At 37.3% G+C, this 20,302-nt stretch overlaps 1 protein-coding gene across 1 annotated transcript; it reads left to right on the top strand.

The window, feature by feature from the left end:
* Positions 1-3,683: 3,683 nt before the first annotated feature.
* LOC134527921 (cytochrome c oxidase subunit 4 isoform 1, mitochondrial) lies at positions 3,684-20,175 on the top strand. The gene is made up of 4 exons (XM_063360957.1): positions 3,684-3,816; positions 6,989-7,195; positions 14,727-14,919; positions 19,690-20,175. The coding sequence occupies exons 2-4, from the start codon at positions 7,001-7,003 to the stop codon at positions 19,821-19,823; spliced, it is 522 nt and encodes a 173-aa protein (XP_063217027.1). The 5' UTR covers positions 3,684-3,816; positions 6,989-7,000; the 3' UTR covers positions 19,824-20,175.
* Positions 20,176-20,302: the final 127 nt, after the last annotated feature.

Here is a 20,302-nt window from a genome sequence, read left to right as displayed (position 1 = left end):
AGAGAACTGTGTACTAGCGTACGTGTCACCTCACTAGTTGGCCCCGGGAAACCAGTGCCATAAATTATTTTTCGAGGCAAGCAGGATGGCATGAAAACACTAAAGTTAGTACTGGTCCTGTAGAAAATTTGTCTTTGTATTGGAACAAAATTTTTTTTGAATACATACTGGGTTTGGTCGTTTTCATTTTGACTTCATTTGTAATACAAAAAAAAACTGACGTCGTACCGACCATGGCCTCTAAGCACGTGCTCTGCACTGTTAGTACCCGATCCCATTTTCGGAGCGCACCCCCAGGCCAGCGGGAATAGGTCAGGCGAGCGCCTCAGGCGTGACACCAAAAAACGTAAAGAAACTTAACGGCTTGAAACCCCAGGGGCTCGAATCCATAATTCAATTAAGGGAAAAGCCATTAGTACAAAATTACTAATTACCCAACATGAAACAAGTGCATCGTAGCCACTCCGTGCGAGTACCGCACGCACGGAGAAGACAACAAACCTTATTAACATTCTACGCGGCCACTGGCCTTAATTAAAGTGCCCGTGACTATGATCGAGTCAGACTAGGAGAAATCCCTCTAAAACAATTCACAGTGGGACAATATGTTAGTAAATTTACAGTCGCCAACATGATGTCACAATTTAAATAATTAAATACATTAAAAACCATTGCTAAGCCTTAAGCACCCAATTACCAGGTGCTACCTTTTAATTGGGCACCTAGAACGTGTTTTAACTTATAATAGAGTAAATTAAGTTAATAAAAGTTTTTTTTGGCGCCGACTCACAAAGAAGGGAAAGTTTCTCTCCCTTGCGAGGCGGCCATGTTCGGCAGTCTACAACCACTCCGCGCCGGGTCAAGACATTTGTCCGTGAGCAGCCTTTCACTTTGTTTCACCGACCGGTCATTCTGCAGTCATTGTAATACCTTGACGTCGTCCGACCGAAGGCCACCCTAAAGCCCAACCTGCAACCGCCAGTATTCAACCCCGCTAACGGAACGCGCCCCTAGCCATGACCCACCCGAGTCAGGCGAGCCACCAGCAACCAAGGTAGAACCCGGCCCCCCCAAAATAAACAGACCGTCATTATAACCAACCTCATTAAAAAACAGGCATAGATTATTAAACAGTGTTACGTAATTATTTGAAGTTGGTCAACGAAAGTGCGACGTAGGAGTGCCCGGTCACTCACGTGTGTAACTACAGCAATACGCGTGTGAGTGTTCCCCTGGCGGCCTTCTGCCTGAATCAATCAATCAGACCTTATGACATAATTATTCAAACCTTGTGTTGCGTCATTAACCTCACCAGAGCAATCTGACAAGAGACGAACAGTCGCTGGTGTGACGTAAAAATTCAAGCATAATAATTCTTAAATGTAATAACTTTCAATTCGTAGAAGGGACGAATGACCTTGATTCAGCCTTTATAATTAATATAAGAATTTCACACCATTAAATTCTCTTATTAACTTATCAGATCAGAAATTAACGTAATGAGGTCAACCCTGGCGCGAGGGCCACCGAGCCTCGGCCGGACGCCATGACATGACGCCAGTTCAACGCGACTCGTGGACCGGGGCGGACGCACGTCCCACGGAGAGACATCATCCTTTGTCCACACCGAGTTCACTTCTGGTAACTATAGTCATTCTTCAAACCCTTTTAATAATCTCTCCGCGTGTACCCGGTCCAGCTTTTCGGTCCAGGACCTAATCCGGCCGCATAAATATCACAACCCCCCCTGCACCACACTTGGTCCGCGGGGTAGGTGCATTATCCGGTACGGGCCGACTCCCGAGGACAGAACTTTTGTTAATCTCAGTCGCTCCGGCGCTGACACTCCCCGTAAGGGAACTCTTGAGCGAATTTAGCTGCGGTCCGCGCTCCACTGCCGTGGACGCGAGCACCGCCTCAATACGCAGATTTACGGGATTGGCCGCCTCCAATCACCCTCACCCCTCGTTGAGCAGCCAGGCTCAGAAACGCCTAGGGACACGATAATACGGAATAATTAGTGACTTTGTAACATTTCTTTGTAACCTTGTGCAACGCACCCTCGTGTAACACTTTCTTTTGTAAACTTGTGCAACGCAACCTCGTGTAACATTTATTTTGTAAACTTGTGCGACGCATCTCTCCACGTAACATTCGTAAACTTGTATAACGCAACCTCGTGTAACATTCCTTTTGTAAACTTGTGCTACGGTAATTCAGTAACTCTCAGACTCAGTTGCGTGTAATTGTGTAATTTGTATCTTGTAACGTCACCTATTGTACGACGTGGCGTGTAACCAACAACGTTACACCAGAGCCACTGTCGACTGAATAAATGACGCACGTCATTTATTACCTCACTTCAGCGTACGCTTCATTAAACCTGCTATTCCCAACCACCGCCGAGTAGGGAACCCCTCAAACCCACGCAACACCGCCGACGGTCCTAGTGGGCCACGCAGGGCAATCGACCCCACGACCCAACTACCGACTAGCACCAGAGCTAGTCTGGCGCCCACCTGGACTCATTACATTTGCATTTCCCGCTAGGAACCGCACTGGGACTCGAGCCCGAGACCCCGGACGACGGCAACCTAAACCTTTTCTTTTATTTCATCGCTACTCACATCAACTCGGCATTTATTTTGCTGGCCCGGGCTTATCCCATATGCCTTCGCTAGTGGTTCCGCACCGCGTCGCGGACCTCGCTACATACGGCACTGGCCGACTCCAGCCAACATGCTTTTCATAAACCGCCGTGCATACGCCTGCCGACTGCAACCACAAGTAAGTGTAATTTAAGGCCACGCTCACTGAGCCACCCTAAGACTTTCGGTACTGGCCATCTCCAGAACACTCCTAACTGCGTCCCGCGAGACTGCCGCGGCGAGTTCATTGTGTGAGATTAGTGACGTGTGTTCTGTAAGTAAGGTATGTTCATGTAACTGTACAATGGCAGAGACGCCACATAGCGCATTAGCATAAACGTAAATCAACGTAACCGGTGTCACGTACAAATATTTCGCGCCACCCTGTCCTCCACATGGCCGAGCGGCCTCAGGGGATTTCAGGGTAGACTTCAAGTCGCGTACCTGGCGGGGCACACGGGGGCAGAGTACCCACGACCCAATATCAACGGGTTAGTGTCTCACTAGCCTGGCGCACCCCCCCCCCCCCCGGACAACAGCAGCCCCACGACGCCCATAGCGCCCATCAGGTACTTCCCGGGCCTTCCACGGAGGCCGGGTGATGGCAACACACACATACTCCCTAACATATTAATGCCATGTTCAGAAGTGTTACAATTTAACACATTGTCGACATCAATGTCTTTATAAATTCTGAGCGGTTATAGGATGAGAATACAAAACTTATTAATTGAATGAGTTGAGGAAACGGGAGTAATTTAAGAAATCCCACCATCCCACGACATCTGTGAATTTTTTGCTTACCAAAAGCCATTGGCTGGAATAATTGTTCTCACATGTGAAATCATTGGGTTCCAACTCTGAATTCATCCTAAATAATGACTTTACAAGTAAAAATTTCCAAAATTTGTGCTCCTTACACTCTTAGAATTTTTTAAAATTATTCTTTTGGAATAAAAAAAATATGAAATGCTGAACAAATTTGGCAGACCTAAACAAGTGATGCCCAAAAAGCACTTGAATTCAAGATGTCAGTTTAAATTCTCTGTTCTCTGTATCAAAGATCTCTTCTTAGTTTTTCCTAGCAGACAACCCTGCTTCTTTGGTTCGAGGATTCGAGAGTACTTGGAGCTGGTGGGCACCATCTTGAAAATCGGATTTCGGGAAGGTGAGGCGCCTTGTGATTTTTGAATATTATTTCTAAGATATAGCTAAATGTTTGTTCGATGAAAGTCAAAATAAGCCGGTTTGTTGTCATACTCGTTCTTTAGGTGTTTTGTATAGCTTTTTATAAACATAACTGTTTCTACGTGTCACGTACCCTTTTTTGTACTTTTGTTTAGAATTTTACAGTAATTTAAAATTTGTTCGTAACCAAGCGTGACGTGGAGTGTTGGTTTTATCTTTATTATTGGTTCTGTTGTAAATGGGCCTTCCCTGTACTTTCCTCTCACTTCTCGTGAGCTGAGTTACACTCCTAGCCAACACACACACCCCGAATAAAATCCATTCCCCTATTGCTCTCACAACCATAGAATTCTTTCCCCTGTCCGTCTTTCTTCGCTTCTTGAAAACCTTCCTAGATCTGGCTTCCCCATCGCGTCTCGACCCCCACTCCATTCAGCACTTGGTCCCCTGATGTAATCTGTTTTCTAATTTTTCGGGCATTTTGTACAATTCTTAACAGATTATACATTGAAGTAGAGCACTGTGTTAGGATTCATAAATTATATCTTTATTTTAAAAAAGTAAGGAATGTTCAAAATCATTCAAGGGTTCTACTATAGCTTTGTGTATTTGAAAATGGCATACCAGTGACATAATATAGTAGCTACTTTAAAGCCTATCTACAATTGCAATGTCCTAAATTGTGCCCAATGGACACTGATTTCTGTTTGGTTTGCATGACCCTCTGATGTTATTGGTGGTGTGGCGATGGTCTGAATACAGTGTTCAGCTTGAACTTATTGTCCCAATCTGTGTCCTTTGATTGCATAGAAGAAAAAGATTTTGTATCTATTTGCTTAGCACATATGTAGCCAACTATGTCGAATTAAAAATACACTAATTCTTCAGTTTCATATACTGAAGTATATCCCTGAATCCTGTAGGTTTGATCCTGTGGTACATGATGCTTGCTGTTTTAATTCAGTACGTCAAAAGATCCTGTTTGCATGATCCTGTTGCTTGATCCTGTGGTACATGATGCTTGCTGTTTTAATTCAGGACATCGGAAAATCCTGCATGAAACATTTGTCAAAAGATTTGACCCTTCCATTATATTTTCCTAATAAAGGTATGAAACTAATATATGTAGGTAGCTATTTATTTTAAAATAACATTTAAGCTTTAAAAAATATTTTGTTAGCAAAAACAAATGTTGATAAAGTTAGTTGATAGTAATAATCACTTATGTAAAACACACTTGTAAGTTAACTTGTACAGATTTGCTGGGATTTACAAGTGTTTACTTGTACGTTTGTGATAAACAATTTTTTTCATGTTCTACAACTTGTAGAATATTTTATGTGTAACTTGTACTGTTGTAGAATAGGTCCCTGGGAACCATAAGAGCAAGTTACACAATTATAGCTCTTTACTAATACACTCAAGATTAATGTTACTTTCCAAAGAAAAAAAGAAATTAAATTACGTTAAAATATAAATGGTTTGTTCAGTGGCGTAGCGTGGGTGGGGCGGAGGGGGCGGCCCGCCCCGGGCGGCAGCCCGCGGGGGCGGGCCGCCGGTGAAGCGGGTTGAGATCTGATCTATGATTCATTCATTACATGTGTCAGACACACTATAATGTTCCATTTTTATCAAAAATTTTGCGCACCAACTATTTTTTAATATTTATTTAAAAGAAAAACTGCGAAATCACTGACAGAGCTCTTTATAACGTTTGTTTGTTTACATACGAACAGCAACATCGCATCACGCCGCGCCGCCCGGCGCGCGCGAGCCGAGTTGAGCGGCACTCCTTATTATGTTAATTACTCATACAAAATCTTTTGTTTCACGCGTCGGCCCGTGTCGATGCCTCTCTTTCGCACTCATTGAATTTAGTACTACGCATTGTACTGTAAAGTTTGACCTTAACCCAGGGCAAACCAAACAACTTCCGCAAACCGGGACACAGTAAAACTCATATATTTCCCCGTACCGCGAGCGCAGGTAAACCCAAAAAAATATTAAAACCCAAACTAATAGCAGGCTTAAAAAATACTAATAAGGTTGCGAACAGTGAGAGGAGGCAGCAAGTTAAAAAGACACAAAATTTATATGACAACATTTAATATATATATATATATATATATATATATATATATATATATATATATATGTATATATATATATATATATATATATATAGATAGATATATATAGATATATCTATATATATCTATATATATATATATATAGATATATATATATATATCTATATATATATATATATATATCATAACATCGTTTTATCACAAATCGGTGCATCCATCATAAAATACATAACCTATTACTACTTATAAAAAATAGCTATATAATAATACTAAAAAAATACTTTAACAATTCCCCCGAAAAATTATAATTTGATCATATACTTCGTAGCTCCGAAAATTAAATATAATTACCAAAAAGGCATTAAAAATATTTAAGAACATAACTCCGCTAGACTATCAAACTTGACTATATTGTCGATTGAACAAGAATTGGCTGCTAATATTGATTTTGACAAAGTTATTTCTGACTTCGCTGCTCATAAGGCCCGTAGAATCCGCTTGTAAAACCGCTCATCCTATTTTAACTTCAATAAAAGGTACCTCATTGTATGTGAAATTTAATTTTAACTAAGCACCTATAGAATGGGGGCGGCAAAATGGGTTTCCCGCCCCAGGCGCCGAGATGGCACGCTACGCCACTGGGTTTGTTGTAAATGGGCTCTCAGCATTCTGTAATTTGTTTGATACACACTTTGATATTATATGTTTTATACGTTTTTAATAAAGCAGAGCTGTATTTGTTTTCTGGTAATGTTACTATGGTTTATAGAAATAAGTTTACTCTGCTATGTTATTTTTTTCTTTACAGTAGTTCCTTTTTGCCTAACATGGCTATTACTGTTTAGTGTATGTTATGGTTAACAGTCATATTGGGAAATAATAACTACCACATACTTAAATGCAAAATGTTACCATTTTTTGTCCAAATTGTAATCATAATGCGAAAACAGAAGTAATATTGACATTATTTAGTAACTAAAGTAACAGAGAGATTTCTTTTTTGTGATCTAAAAATGGCTGTTTTGGTTCAGACTTCTTTCTTTTCCTTTATTGTTGTTTCAGGCCTGTTTCACGATGGCAGGAAGGTTACTATCACAGTCACTCCTCCGGAAAATTCAACACATCCAGAAATTTGGAATACACAACCGTTCGAGAATTGGTAGCCGAGAAATTGTTGGCTATGGCTTCAATGGGCAAGCAAGTTACATAGACAGGTCGGATTTCCCAATGCCAGCTGTTCGATTTAGGGAAAATACACCAGATGTTCAGGTGAGTAGTTAACGTCGATATTTCTTTCGGGTTGGTTTTAAATAGGCTTGTTACACCATCTTTTTTCTGTAATTTTTTGGTACAAAGCTATATTTTATATGTAACGTTTCAAGATCCATGCCCTCCCCAGCTTTGCAGAATAAATTTATGCTATGATACCTCTTAGTAATGCAGTAAATCAGCTGATAATGTACATGGTTTCAAGGTTACAGTGACCTATTTTTAATGGAGGTTATCATTCTTAATAATTTATTATTGTAAATAAATTTTATATTTAATTTTTTTATTGCGAAAAGCCTGTTAACTATGTTTTTACTGGTTCTCATTTTGCTGGCTAGATTATTATGTACCTATGTAACTCTTGATTCTCAGTATTGTATTGCATTTAAATATTATTTTTATAATGTGATAATTTTACATATGGCGTTCATAGTGTGTTTGTGGCGTGTTTATAACAGGTAAATGCTTGGTGTAAGAAGAAAGAAAGACGTGCGGCAAGACAGCGGTGCTGAAATGTTAAGATGATAAATTTATCACATCCTGTGTAAGAGATATACATTCGCCAGAACTGTGGGAAGGCTATCTGAGTGGGGAATCCCAGAATTGTGCCGTAGGTTAGAAAGGGACAGAGATGTGCGAGAGAACCAGGGGAAGCCCACATAGAGGGAATCACTGAATAATATGTATAGCCAACAGCAAAGGCAGCTTCTCAGGGAAGTCCCCATTAAAATAATTTTTATAAGGGTTTTTTACTGTGCTGAGTTTCATTAATCAATATTCAAGGGCGTGCAGGGGTGGCGGCTTACAAATAATATATTATGTCATGAGTGTTTAAGGGCTGACAAGTTCACGTCTGGGTGCCTGAGCCATTCCACAATTAAGTTTCTAACAAAATTTTATTTAATTATTTTTTTTATTTATTAATTTATTTTAGGGCTTTTAATTTTAATTTCTAGGCCCCCCCATGTGAGGGTAGTCCCGAGTGGTCCTCTGGTTCCACTGGGATTTATTTCCCGTACATCTTCGTACTTAGACTACGGAGTATGATGGTGTATTGCAATAAATATTTTATTTTAAAGGCGAGGATATGGTATGTGCACCTCTTCTAAACAGTTATTCCTAATTTATTTTGTTACATTATTTGTAACATGCTGTAAAACTCGCTTAAGACGTTCCAGCACAAAATGTTTTCCCGCATATTATGTTCGCAAAATTACTCCCTTCATCACTTCCATATATACTAGACATCTGCAAGCAGAGGTTTTTCAAGTCGAGTTGAGTTTGAGTCGAGTCCTAAACAAAAACTTGCTAGTTTGCATTTTTCATGTAGTAGTTAAAATTTAATATACCAAAATAATATAAAAAATCACAACTGCCATGCTTGTAAAATTTCCAAATTACCTACTTTTCTGAAAACTGCGAAGACTGAGATAATGTGGGATCCATCTGATATGGAAAATGTATTTATTTCGCAGCATAAAATCTTAATTATGCAAACTTCATTACGACCTTATGAATTCTGAATGCAAAACAAAATTCACAATTAATTGCACCATATAATGCACAAATGTTGGTAGAGATCAGTATCCAATTGTTGGAAAAAAATATATCTATCTGATAGTCATTGTAGAGATATTGCAAAAACAAATTCCCAAAGTTCTTTCAAAATGATAGTTTACATTTATGAATTGAAAAAATAAAAAATTAATGAATGTTTCCGGTAAAATTTACATTGTTTGGTAATTCACTGCTGCCAGCTGTTTTTCCAAAATATTTATAATATGGTAAAATGAGCATCGCCTAACATGCATGAAGATGTCATGTTACCAGGAATTTGGTACATGGCGTTAAAAGGAATGTGGTACGTTGTTTTAAGGCCTAGTAAACCACTGTTTTTTTTTATGTAAAACCATCATTTACGACTTTTTCATTCATAGTAGATTAAAGTTTATAGGGGAGGGATATAATAACTGAATTTAATTTTGGCGTTCGTCGCTAAAGCATCGGTTCATGCCCATTAGGTTTACCGTGGCAAGTGGAATAAAATAAAGTAGGTTGTTTACAATGACAAATGAAGCTGCCATGACCACACATAGTAACATTATAATGTAGAAACTACACACTATTCACTTTCAACTTTTTTGATGGTTTGCTATTAAATGAAATACATACGTTTGCAGCATAAACTGCGGTAAATGCTTTTTTTTAAACATGAAAGTATGGCATTCGTACTTTAAGGGAAATAACGAAGCAAGTAAACAAATACGTTAATCACCTGAATTCGTAAATACCAGATTCATAAAAATGAGGTTCTATTGTATTCATGTATACACTGTAGATTATGTTACGTTATAAAGTAGGGATGGGATTTTCGAATCTTGGATTCGTCGAATATACCGAATCCTATGGATTCGAGGATTCGTAAGATCCGAGGTGGGATTTGAGGTGGGTTTTTAAGAGTTTTAGGTAGTAATTGAAAATTGTAGTGCTGGGCGAAGTTTGAAATTTTCGAACCGAACCGAACCCTTACGTTCGGTTCGGTTCGAAACCTCTTAAAATATATTCGAAAAACCGAAAGTTCGTTTAAAAAAAATTACGTTTTTCTAATTTTCTAACCCCCATTTGAGACCATTCACAAAACAGCTCAACAAAATTCTATTACTTGTAATATTCCGACTTTTATCGCATAGTCGTCGCCTCAACAGTTTCAAGAGCAAACAAAATAAAAAAAAAATATTAATAGTCGCATAACTCGCATAGCATTTTTTCATATAGGCGCGCTTTGTTTTTTGTTTGCTTTAGAGAATTTTGTATGCATTTGTCGTACTAGGTAATATAACCTATCGTACAAATGCCAAAGGTATTGTACATTATACCTTTAACTATAGTGCGTGTACGAGAAGTGTTGTAAAATCACCAAAGATTGCGTACCCCATACGTTAAACTAAAGCGCATGTACGAGAACTCTCGTATTTCGGCAAAACTAACGTGATCAAGTTAACACAAGACACATGCGATAGGAAATGATTACGTAAATTACGTATTTTAAATTACTGGGATGTATTTATTTTCTTTTGCCTTTTTGGTTATAACAGTCAGGTAATGAAAATATTAATTTAATCTTGTGTATTAAAAGTACTGGTCCAGTAAATTTTACAGTACGGTACTAAGTTGACTAGCGTAGTCGCGGCAGCCATCATTATTTCTCGTGTTTTCTTTTTTCCGACGCAAATTTCTATAACCACACTTTTTACGTTACGTTTACAATATTATTGTTCTTGAGGTGAATTGCGATGAGCAGGCTAACGTCGTTTAAGTTTTCAAAATGGAGAAAAGATAATGACGACCCGGATGACCCAGAACCACCCCAAAAAACCGTCTAAAGTTTCTTCTGACGAGCAGCATTCTTCCAAGAAAACAGCAACTGCAGTCAGCGGGTTTTGTAATGTAGATAGGTAACTTAATTCACATTCGCCTTTTTTTTATGTTTTATTAAAAAGTTTTACTTATTAAAAATGTTAGGTTATGTCTACCACAAAAATATGTAGATAGGTAACTTAATTCACATTCGCCTTTTTTTTTGATGTCCTATTAAAAAGTTTTACTTTTTAAAAATGTTAGGTTATGTCTACCACAAAAATATGTTTTGTGGCCTTATGCTGAATGTTCGTCATCTTTATATTTTTTTTAAATGAAGATTAGTGTACACTGAAAAAGGAAGATAGTCTTTTTGAAATTTAGATGTAACTTCTTCATTAATTAAAAATTGGTATATAAGCTAAGCTATATAATGTTTTAATTTTACATATAGCTGGAGAACCTTTCTTTTTCACCACTCAGTTAAAGACCAAAATGCTGGTCATCGGTTGATTTTAATTCAAAACAATTATTTCTGTATGAGGTTCGGTTCGGCTCGGCTCGGTTCGAAACCAGAGAACTGAGGTTCGTCCAGCTCTAGAAAATTGTATACCTAAACTATATTATAAAGGTAACGGAAATAGCACAAACTTAAGATAAAACACGCTGCATTTTGTCAATTAGCATAACTACTCTATCATTTCCAACCTTCAATAATATAACATTGCAGAAAAAAACGTAACTTTTTTTAAATGGTGTTCGTTATACAAACATATTTTATTGAAAACATAGGAAGGATTAATTTAACAGAGAATTAGACAGATGCACACTTTCATGTGTGGTTTTTGAGGTTATTTGTCTCTATTTTATATCAGGTGTATACACTATGCACTTATTTTATAATTTTATAAATACACATGTGATTTTTTTAATAACATGTGGTGAAGTTTAGTGTGGAACTGGGATTCGAGATTCGATGACAAACACTGAGGATTCGAACAAGGATTCGGATTCGACCAAAATGTGGATTCGTCCCATCCCTATTATAAAGTAAATGATCTTGGGTACTAAGACTTTTATTCCGTAATAATGAAAGTCGTAATTATCTAAAGGTACAGGACAAGAAAAAAGTTTGCCTGAATTTTGAGAACTCACAGGTATCTAATATATCCCTATAGTAATTCTTACTATTTAAAATGTTTACATTTATAGATGGTTTTTCCATATAAAGTTAAGCGTTTTTGGAAAAAAAAATTAAATAATGTTTATCTTTAAACTTTGAAACTATGTTTATCGTTGATCTTTAATAATTTACGTATTTCCAGACAATAACAAGGAATTTGATAACGGCATTGACCGTCAAAACATTTGCCACATGCTGTTACAAGTTGTATTTTCCGACCAATCGTCTGCTTGCTTTCATATAGACTTAGTGAGGCTGTTCCATCTGTACACCATTTCCCTCATTTGTGTCATCATGTTTGATGAATACACAGCAAACTACTATCCTTTTATATGCAGCAAACCACAAGCCATTCGTTGCCATGTTGGCATGTCACTTGTTTTTGTAGGAAAGTGTATACAGAGATACCCCGTTTTTATTTTCTATATTTACGTTTTCCCGCAATTAATAACATTTTCTTTAGGTCCCATTTACATGTCATAACTGTAATGCATACAAAGTAAAAAACTGATTTTTATTTATGTGAAACTCGTTTGTCATTTCTCGCACAATACAATTTCCCATTAAATACAACTCAGATCGGCCTTAAATACAAATGTAATACAACTCAGATCGGCCTGGCTAAAAGACGACCTGACTTGCAAGTTCACAGACCACTTCAAAAATAATAAAGAAGAAGAATGTTTGCCCAAAAATGTTCATTTATGTTTGAAGAACAAGATTTAGCAGAACTTTCATGTAGATTTACTTTTTAGATCTGCACAAAAACAAAATACTGTCTGCCATTACACAATGTTTACAACTGATCCTCTCAGGCCTCTCAGCAACACGACTTTTCTCTGCTCGAATAATTAATGTTTGTTAATTTTGATGATACCAAAAAACGTTTTTATTAACAAATACACATTCCATTTTATAAATACGTTCCAAAGTCACTTTGCGTCAACGGTACAAGCCAAGGACAAAGGTGTTCTTGGGATGACGGCGAAAATTTACTTAAGCTCCATCATGGGCTGAATGCTAATGACTGCGGTCGCTGAAATTCTGATGTAACATGTCCGAAATGAGGTTATTTACTGGCGCAGCCCGGACTACAGGCGGAAAGTTTGTCACTTGGCTCATATTATTATGGCTTGAGCCACTGCCACACACGATTTATTCAGATAACATCTAAAAGCCTGTGCACTGAATAAAAGTCTGGAAAAAAATTGGTTGCCATCAAGTCGCGCATCTGTCTTTTCTTTCGCTCAAATGATACCAAATGTTATAGAATCATTATGAAAACTACTGAATAGCTCCAGACATAAAATATAGGCATTAAAACAAAATTGAAAGTATAAATGCATTTACACACAATAACTTTGTAAGAAAAATGAAAAACAGTAATAATATAGTTAAACTGCTTTTATAAATTAATCTTTACACTAAAATTATTGACAAGAATATTAATAATGGGGAAAATATAAGTGTAAAAACTCGTTCACTATAACCTTGAAACTATATACCCAGCTTATCCTGCTGAATGAATAAAACATCATGCTAATTCCTCAAAAATTCTTTTAAAAGCTGGGGAATGCAGGGTCTTGCAATGTTACATATGTTTCAGTCCCGCGATTTTCTCTCTAAGATGTACGATTTATGTCATTCTTTTCTATGTACATAGTTTTTCAATAACTATGTTTACTGTATAAAACAATGTTTTTTTAACATCAAAATTTAGTATTTCTCAAGAAATTACCGTTTACTTATTTAATTAACAGAAATACAAAGTTGTCTAATATGTTAATTATTTTTCATTATTTTTCAGGCAGTTGTGTAGCATGTATGGAAATGTAGGCAGTGCTAGTTGAGTTAATGCCTGTATAGTATGCGTGCACGTAGTAAAATATCAATAGCTTGCAGATTGCAAGTAGCGCAGAGCACACACACTTTGTCTTGTGTTGAGTTAACTATAGTTGATAGCCCACAAATATTGCAATCTTGGTAGGGGTGATTTTAAGGTTATCAAGCATAATAAATGCTTGTTTTGAAAAACAGTGCATAATAGCTTCTGTAAGTAGTGGAGGACCCATTAAAAGGAAGACGTTATCATTTGAAGAAAAACGGAAAATAATATCTGAAGTTGATGCAAATCCTTTGATACCAAGATAGACTATGGCAAATATGCGGCTATCTACTTTAAATGGAATAGTACATTTTTTTTGCCAGGGATGTTATTTGTCAATTATTTCATTTGTACTTAAAAACTTAAAATCCAGTTTAAATAATTCAGTTTGCTGATATAATTATACATTTAGTTTTTCCAGCATGCTGACAATAATGAAAATAGGAAAGGGTAATTTTTTAGTTAATTCAGGATGTCAATTGAGTGAAATTTTTTTTATGGAGCAAAGGATTTTTAACTATCTCCCTCTTAAAAAGTTTTCCCTGTTAGTTAGTGTTTAGCATCCAGTCCTTTAAAAATTTCTAAACAGGGTTTCGGTTGTTGGTGACACGGATGTAATAGCGCTCCACTGCAGTAAACAAAACAGGTTGCAGTCTGTAGCCATTTTATATTCATGATACTTTTTCACTTATATCATGGTAAAAATGTAATCATTTACATTTAATATTTACTGCCTAATATCTGTAGAGATGTATATTTGCAAAACGATTTTTACCGGAAATATTTATACATTTAATAGTACTTTTGTGCAAGAATAAATGGTGCTTAAAACAATAACCCACAGATGTCAACACCAGTTCTAAAAATTTGCTATTAGATTTACAGAAAACTTTAAATGCAATTATTATATTACTATGAATAATAACCAAAGTCCTGAATATACATTTAATAGACACTTGTTCTGTTTTAAAAGTTTGATGGTAGGTTTATTCTAAACAACAAATATTTTTGGGTATGGTCAACATATTTGTGGTGCAAGGCTTGTTTGGATAAATGCAGTAATTGATGTGGCAGTCTGTGGTGTGACAATGTTGTGTTGCTCGCAGGTACTGCGAGAGAAAGAGAAGGGAGACTGGAACAAGCTCACCCTGGAAGAGAAGAAGGCACTGTACCGTGCCAGCTTCTGCTTGACCTTCGCAGAGATGCATGCGCCCACGGGCGAGTGGAAGTCCATCATTGGCATCACACTTCTTCTAATGTCTGCAGGAATATGGGCATACATCCTTGAGAAGTTATTTGGTGAGCCTAAACATAGTTAGTTGTTTATAATAAGGTCTGAGCGGTTCTCTGGCTATCCGGTTTCGGTTTTGATTATTTCTGTTCGTTTCTATGACTTGCGACCTATATTACTCACATAAAGTTTATCCTTTAGGAAAAAAAAAAACACTTTCGTCCAATCATACCAACATAAAGGATATATATAACTTATGAAACATGGGTGCCAAAGTGTATGGCTTATGTCACTATGTATAGAATATTTTTTCTAAATGCTAGTAAAAGATAAATACAGTAGAATCCCGCTGATGCGACCCCTCACGGTTTCCGGAAAAGCGGACTTATAAACGGAATGGTCGCAATAGAGAATTCGGGGTGTCACCGCATCGCATCTTTGGATACATACACGTGAATGCCGCTCGGGCAGTGTCTAGCCGAGCTCGGTGCGTCCACTATCGCACGAAAAGCCGTCTCAGCTGTCATGTTATCTTAACCCGCCCGCATGAAAAGCCGCTGTGGTTGCTTTTGAGAGAGCGTAAGAAACTTGTCCGGCCAGGCTGGTGGTAGCGGCGGCTTGACGTCATACGTGACATGACGCGACGCTTACCTCTCCCATCCCCTGCTAATTCTTAAAGGCTCATCCCTCCCAGAGCCACAAACCATGTAAAAACAACCCCCCCCCCCCCCCCTTTAACAACTAACATTTCAACACATTCCCTCCCTTATTTCCAACCTTCTGCGTGAGAAACTGTCAGCATCATCCTCCCCTCCCATACCGCGTGCGGCAAAAGCCAGGTTGTACAGTCCATTCTCTGTAAAATAAATATTTTTACGGGCTTATACGACTGTCCTTCGCCGTTAATAAATACTTAAGTTATTATGATTCAATTTGTTTATTAGTCACACAGCAGTTTCTGCTGAAAAATGACTACAGTGAAACCTCTATTTAACAAATCTCAAGGGACCAAAATTTGTTGTGTTTGTTGTAAAGGGGTTTGTTAAATGGAGGTTTCGCACAATATATTTCTAGTCATCATAAAGCTTCACATAAATCGCTAGAACTGTCTTTCTGACTGTTTAATACGATATGAGGAATTAAACATGAAAAAGTACATAGAATACACTTGTTTAATGGCCAACCATTTGATGCTTCAAAATTATCAATTCCCATCCCCAGTGCTTCCTGGCATGCCTTTGTTGATGTTTGATGCCCTAGCCTCCATTAACCAGTCAAAAAGTATCTTGTCCAAATCATTTTTACATACTTTCACACGTTTTCGATTTGTCCCTACCAGAGAAGCGTTGTTATCGATCTGTTCCCAGTTGGATAATATGGTCGAAAGTGTAGACGCCGGGATGTCGAAACGTTTAGCTACATCACTTTTTTTTCCACCTTCATCAACTGCATTTAAAATTTCTTATTTTATTTTGACGTCAATCTGTCGCCGCTTTTTAGGATTATAATTCATTTTACAGTAGTACCGTGTTGATTTCCGTAACTACGTGTGGAAATAAATAAACAACCGTGAAAACTGAAAAAACGGAAATTGTACTACACCATAGTTAAAAATATTTGCGTGTGCGCATCTTTAACCATAGAAACGCAAAATATACTAGCTGTTCGTCTTGCCAGAGAAATGGTACGAGAGGTGTCCGCCACTAGCGCTAAATGTACCCGCCATTTTGAACAAAGTGTGGCATGTATACACGACGTGTGTTATCCATGATGCTTTGTTTGTTTATTGCCTTCCGCGATGGTGCTTATTATTTTAAGGTTATATTAACGTATTTTTAAGCAGTGATTGCAAAAAAAATTAGTGGATGTCTTGTAGGAGATGTTTATTTTTGCGTGTTTTTCAAAAGCGGCAGTTCGTTGTAAAGGGAATTTCACTGTTTCGGAAAAAATAAAATTTGGTATTTAGAGGTTAAAACAGCATTGATCTTGTGGCGGTTCGGCGGGACCAAAATTTTATTTCGTTGCATGGGGTTTTTCGTTAAATAGAATATTCGTTAATGGAGGTTTTACTGTAATACCTCGAATTTTATTGAATAGAAAAATTTAGCAGGGCCGTAAATATATTTATTTTACTGCACAGTTACTTTTCCATCTGCATTCGAACGTGTTTTTTCTTCTTTTTTTACGCTGTGAAGGGACGAGGTAAAGAGCTGAAAATAAACATCGCTGACGGCAAGGGCGCGAGCGCATCCTGTCGGTCTGTCGCTGTGATTATCTACTCCAAAAACATGTCACAGCATTTCAGGATAGCATTGTTCTTATATCTTTCGTTTATAGCCGAATGTTTTCTACCTGATCCACACAAGTTCCTTCGCCACGTTTTGAACGAAAATAACCACCAGCCGGCTAGCATAGCCGAACTCGCGTGACGCGAATTCACGTAGCGCGAGTATTTATCAGAACCCATTGTTCGGGGTATGCGAGTCCGAGGTGTATAGCATAATTCCACACATTTTTTTTTGTTTATCTGCGCATGTGTGAAGTCAGCGATGTTATAGAAAAATAGCAGAGAACCAAACACCTGGCGACGTCGTTAACACAGTGAACACAGCTTTGTGTGTCCAGTGACACCTGAGATGCAGCTGGCAAGATCACACTAACCAGTCGCAAGACAAAGGCATGGGACCGGAACGGCAATAGACGCGCGCGTAGATGCTATCAGGTGATGCGCGCAGATTACCGGTATTGGCTAGCGTGGACAGTCTAGAGGGGTGGTATCTATTTTTAGCAGTCTTTTGTATGCCTGCCTGCTTACAGTACAGCGCTCGCCAAGATAAACGTGAACACTTAGCGCCCAACAAAGTGTAACAGACTTGTTTTTCAACCGATTTTACTCAAATTTTCGACTTTCGCTGCTCAAATTTTTCACGGTTTCTCAAAAAACGGTCGTATAAATGGAATGGACGCATCAGAGGGGGGTCGCATCGGCGGGATTCTACTGTAAGTGTCAATAATGTTTAACTAGAAATGAGAATGTAACTTTGTCGTTAGGCTCTGAGGTGAGCTTGAAAATACTGAAATTAGTTTCAGTTCCAAGTAATTTTTGTAAGTTTCGGTTCCTTTGCGAGCTGTAATGTAAATGAAATGGTTATCCAGCAGGAAAGGTAAACAGCTAAACACACATCTTTTCAATGTCACCAATGTCTCACAATTAATAATGTATGAAAGAATGTCATAAAGTATTGTTTATTTGCCACAGTGAATTTGGGAAGAGATAGGAACCAAAAGATGCCATTTTTTAGGCTATAATTTTGTTCAATTGAATAATATGTTTTGTTAAAGCAAAACATATTTAATTGGAATTTGTGAACATTATTCTGTGTGATCTCTGCTTTAACAAACAAAATTTCGGTTAATAATGAAGAAAAAAAAATGTTTTGTCACAAACACAGTTGAAATTAATATGGTGTCGTTCATTTCCTCTCATATGGTCGCTAACAATACATTTCAGTAATTTTACAGTTAGGCGGTATTGTTTGCTAAGCGTAGATATACATATTAGTGGTACTGATTTTTGCCAGTTAAAATGATTTAACTTTTAGCAGTTAATATGTTAAAGGCTGCTACAATATGAATAAAGCATTCAAGCGAGAAATATTATGTTGTAAAATAAAGACGTTAAAACTATCAAAACTAGGGTTGGGCATGTTGATGCTTAGATTCCACCTATAATCGGAACCTTCAATAATTTGGGTGTGAAATAGATTCACATAAATTGATTCTTACCACAAATATATTTTCCAGCCAGTAAACTGACAATATCTGCGCAACTCGCCTAGCACCAAAATACAAAAGATGCGGTACATTGTTTGAAGGTTAGATGACAACCACAATCACCTATAATCTGTAACACTACTAACCAGGTTAAGTTAGATTTCTGTACTTACCGGGAAAATGTTGTAACCTCATTTCAATATAATAACTTTATTTCAAAAATAAAACATTAGCATAACCTTTCTCTTCACTCGTAAACATAATACATATCTTTAACTTCCAACATTGGCTAGCACCTTGAAGTAAATAATTAGAAGCATGCTGGTCAACCATCATGTTGTTCATAAAAAATTTAGTTTTATTTTTTTCTTGTGAAACACAACAAGCAGAACTAAAAGAGCATGACAGAAGAGAGGAATTTCACAAGAACACATAATAATGGATTTGGAAAATTGGGAATTAGAATTGGAATCGAACCTGGAATCGAGGGAAATAGTGGAATCGTGATTGAAGACATGTGGAATTGACCCATCCCTAGTGGAAACTTAAAATGTCTTAATAGTGGGTGTCACATTATAATGAATCACACGCTTTTATCTTGCCATTGGAAACAGCTTAGGTGAAAAACTACAGGCTCTGCCTCTTAAATGTGTCACTTATGCCATTTTAGATCTGGTAGACCTAGTAGAGGCTGCAAATAGAGTTTGTCATTGGGTTTGTTCTGCTTCTCTTCGTGGTGGCTGCTCTGTTCACCCTCCCAGATGACCACCTTACATCACCACATTCTTTGCTTTCTGAGCGGCTAGTCATTTTCAAGAGCTATGTACTTTAACTGCAATTTCCAATCCATAGTCTTTTTCGTAAACTCACAATAAAAATGTTTGGGATTGCATATCTTTAGTTTAGCATTTAGAAATAACTTTTTTTTGGTAATAATTGCAGCCAAACAGGTTCTTGACGTGTAACTGAAGTGCAATCGAATTGCACAGCCCTAATTTTTAAGAGGTATTTATGATGTGTATATATGTTTAATTCTCATTTTCATGTTGCATGCCTTTGTGCAGTGTACCCAGAGCTGCCTGAATCCTTCTCTGTGGAGAGAAAGCAAGCGCAACTTAAGAGATTGATCGACATGCAGGCGAATCCCATAGAGGGTCTGGCATCCAAGTGGGATTACGAGAACAACAAGTGGAAGTAAATCCTTGTAATTAAAGACTTGTTCCTAGTGTCCGATGTAGAATAATAAAATTAAAATAATTTGACCAGTCTGTTCTTTTACATACCGAATACAGTTATGAAAAATAAAGTTATTGGTCTGCAAAATTGTGATGCTTAATGTTATTTATTCATGATATTTTTCTTGTAACAATGTGTGCCATGAGCATTGGCATATCTTGTTTGTACAGATGGATAACAGAAGCTGGGTTGAAAAATGTTATTGTTAAAATGTATGTTATCAGTATTGAAGGTGGTCTGAAGACCAGTCAGATGTAATAAAATCTGGAAATAGTGTATAACGAAAAATATAAATATTTTATAAATATTGTTAAGTTGGAGTATCATTCCCTACCAGTTCATCAAATTTTAACTAATAAAATTTAATTTTTACTCTAAATTAAAATACTTTTAAAATTATTGCCGTAACATGGAGAATGACTTGTTGATTACACTTTTTTT

This window comes from Bacillus rossius, chromosome 1 (genome assembly GCF_032445375.1).
Source record: "Bacillus rossius redtenbacheri isolate Brsri chromosome 1, Brsri_v3, whole genome shotgun sequence".
NCBI classification, from domain to species: Eukaryota; Metazoa; Arthropoda; class Insecta; order Phasmatodea; family Bacillidae; genus Bacillus; species Bacillus rossius.
Note: the sequence above shows the minus strand (reverse complement) of the source record. Positions and strands in the feature narration are given on the sequence as shown.

What these genes read in the sequence shown, in the direction of transcription:
- LOC134527921 (XM_063360957.1), top strand. Translation starts at nt 7,001, where the DNA reads ATGGCAGGAAGGTTACTATCACAGTCACTCCTCCGGAAAATTCAACAC. An exon ending in AAAATACACCAGATGTTCAG is followed by an intron (nt 7,196 to 14,726) that starts GTGAGTAGTTAA and finishes TGTTGCTCGCAG; the next exon opens with GTACTGCGAGAGAAAGAGAA. An exon ending in CATCCTTGAGAAGTTATTTG is followed by an intron (nt 14,920 to 19,689) that starts GTGAGCCTAAAC and finishes GCCTTTGTGCAG; the next exon opens with TGTACCCAGAGCTGCCTGAA.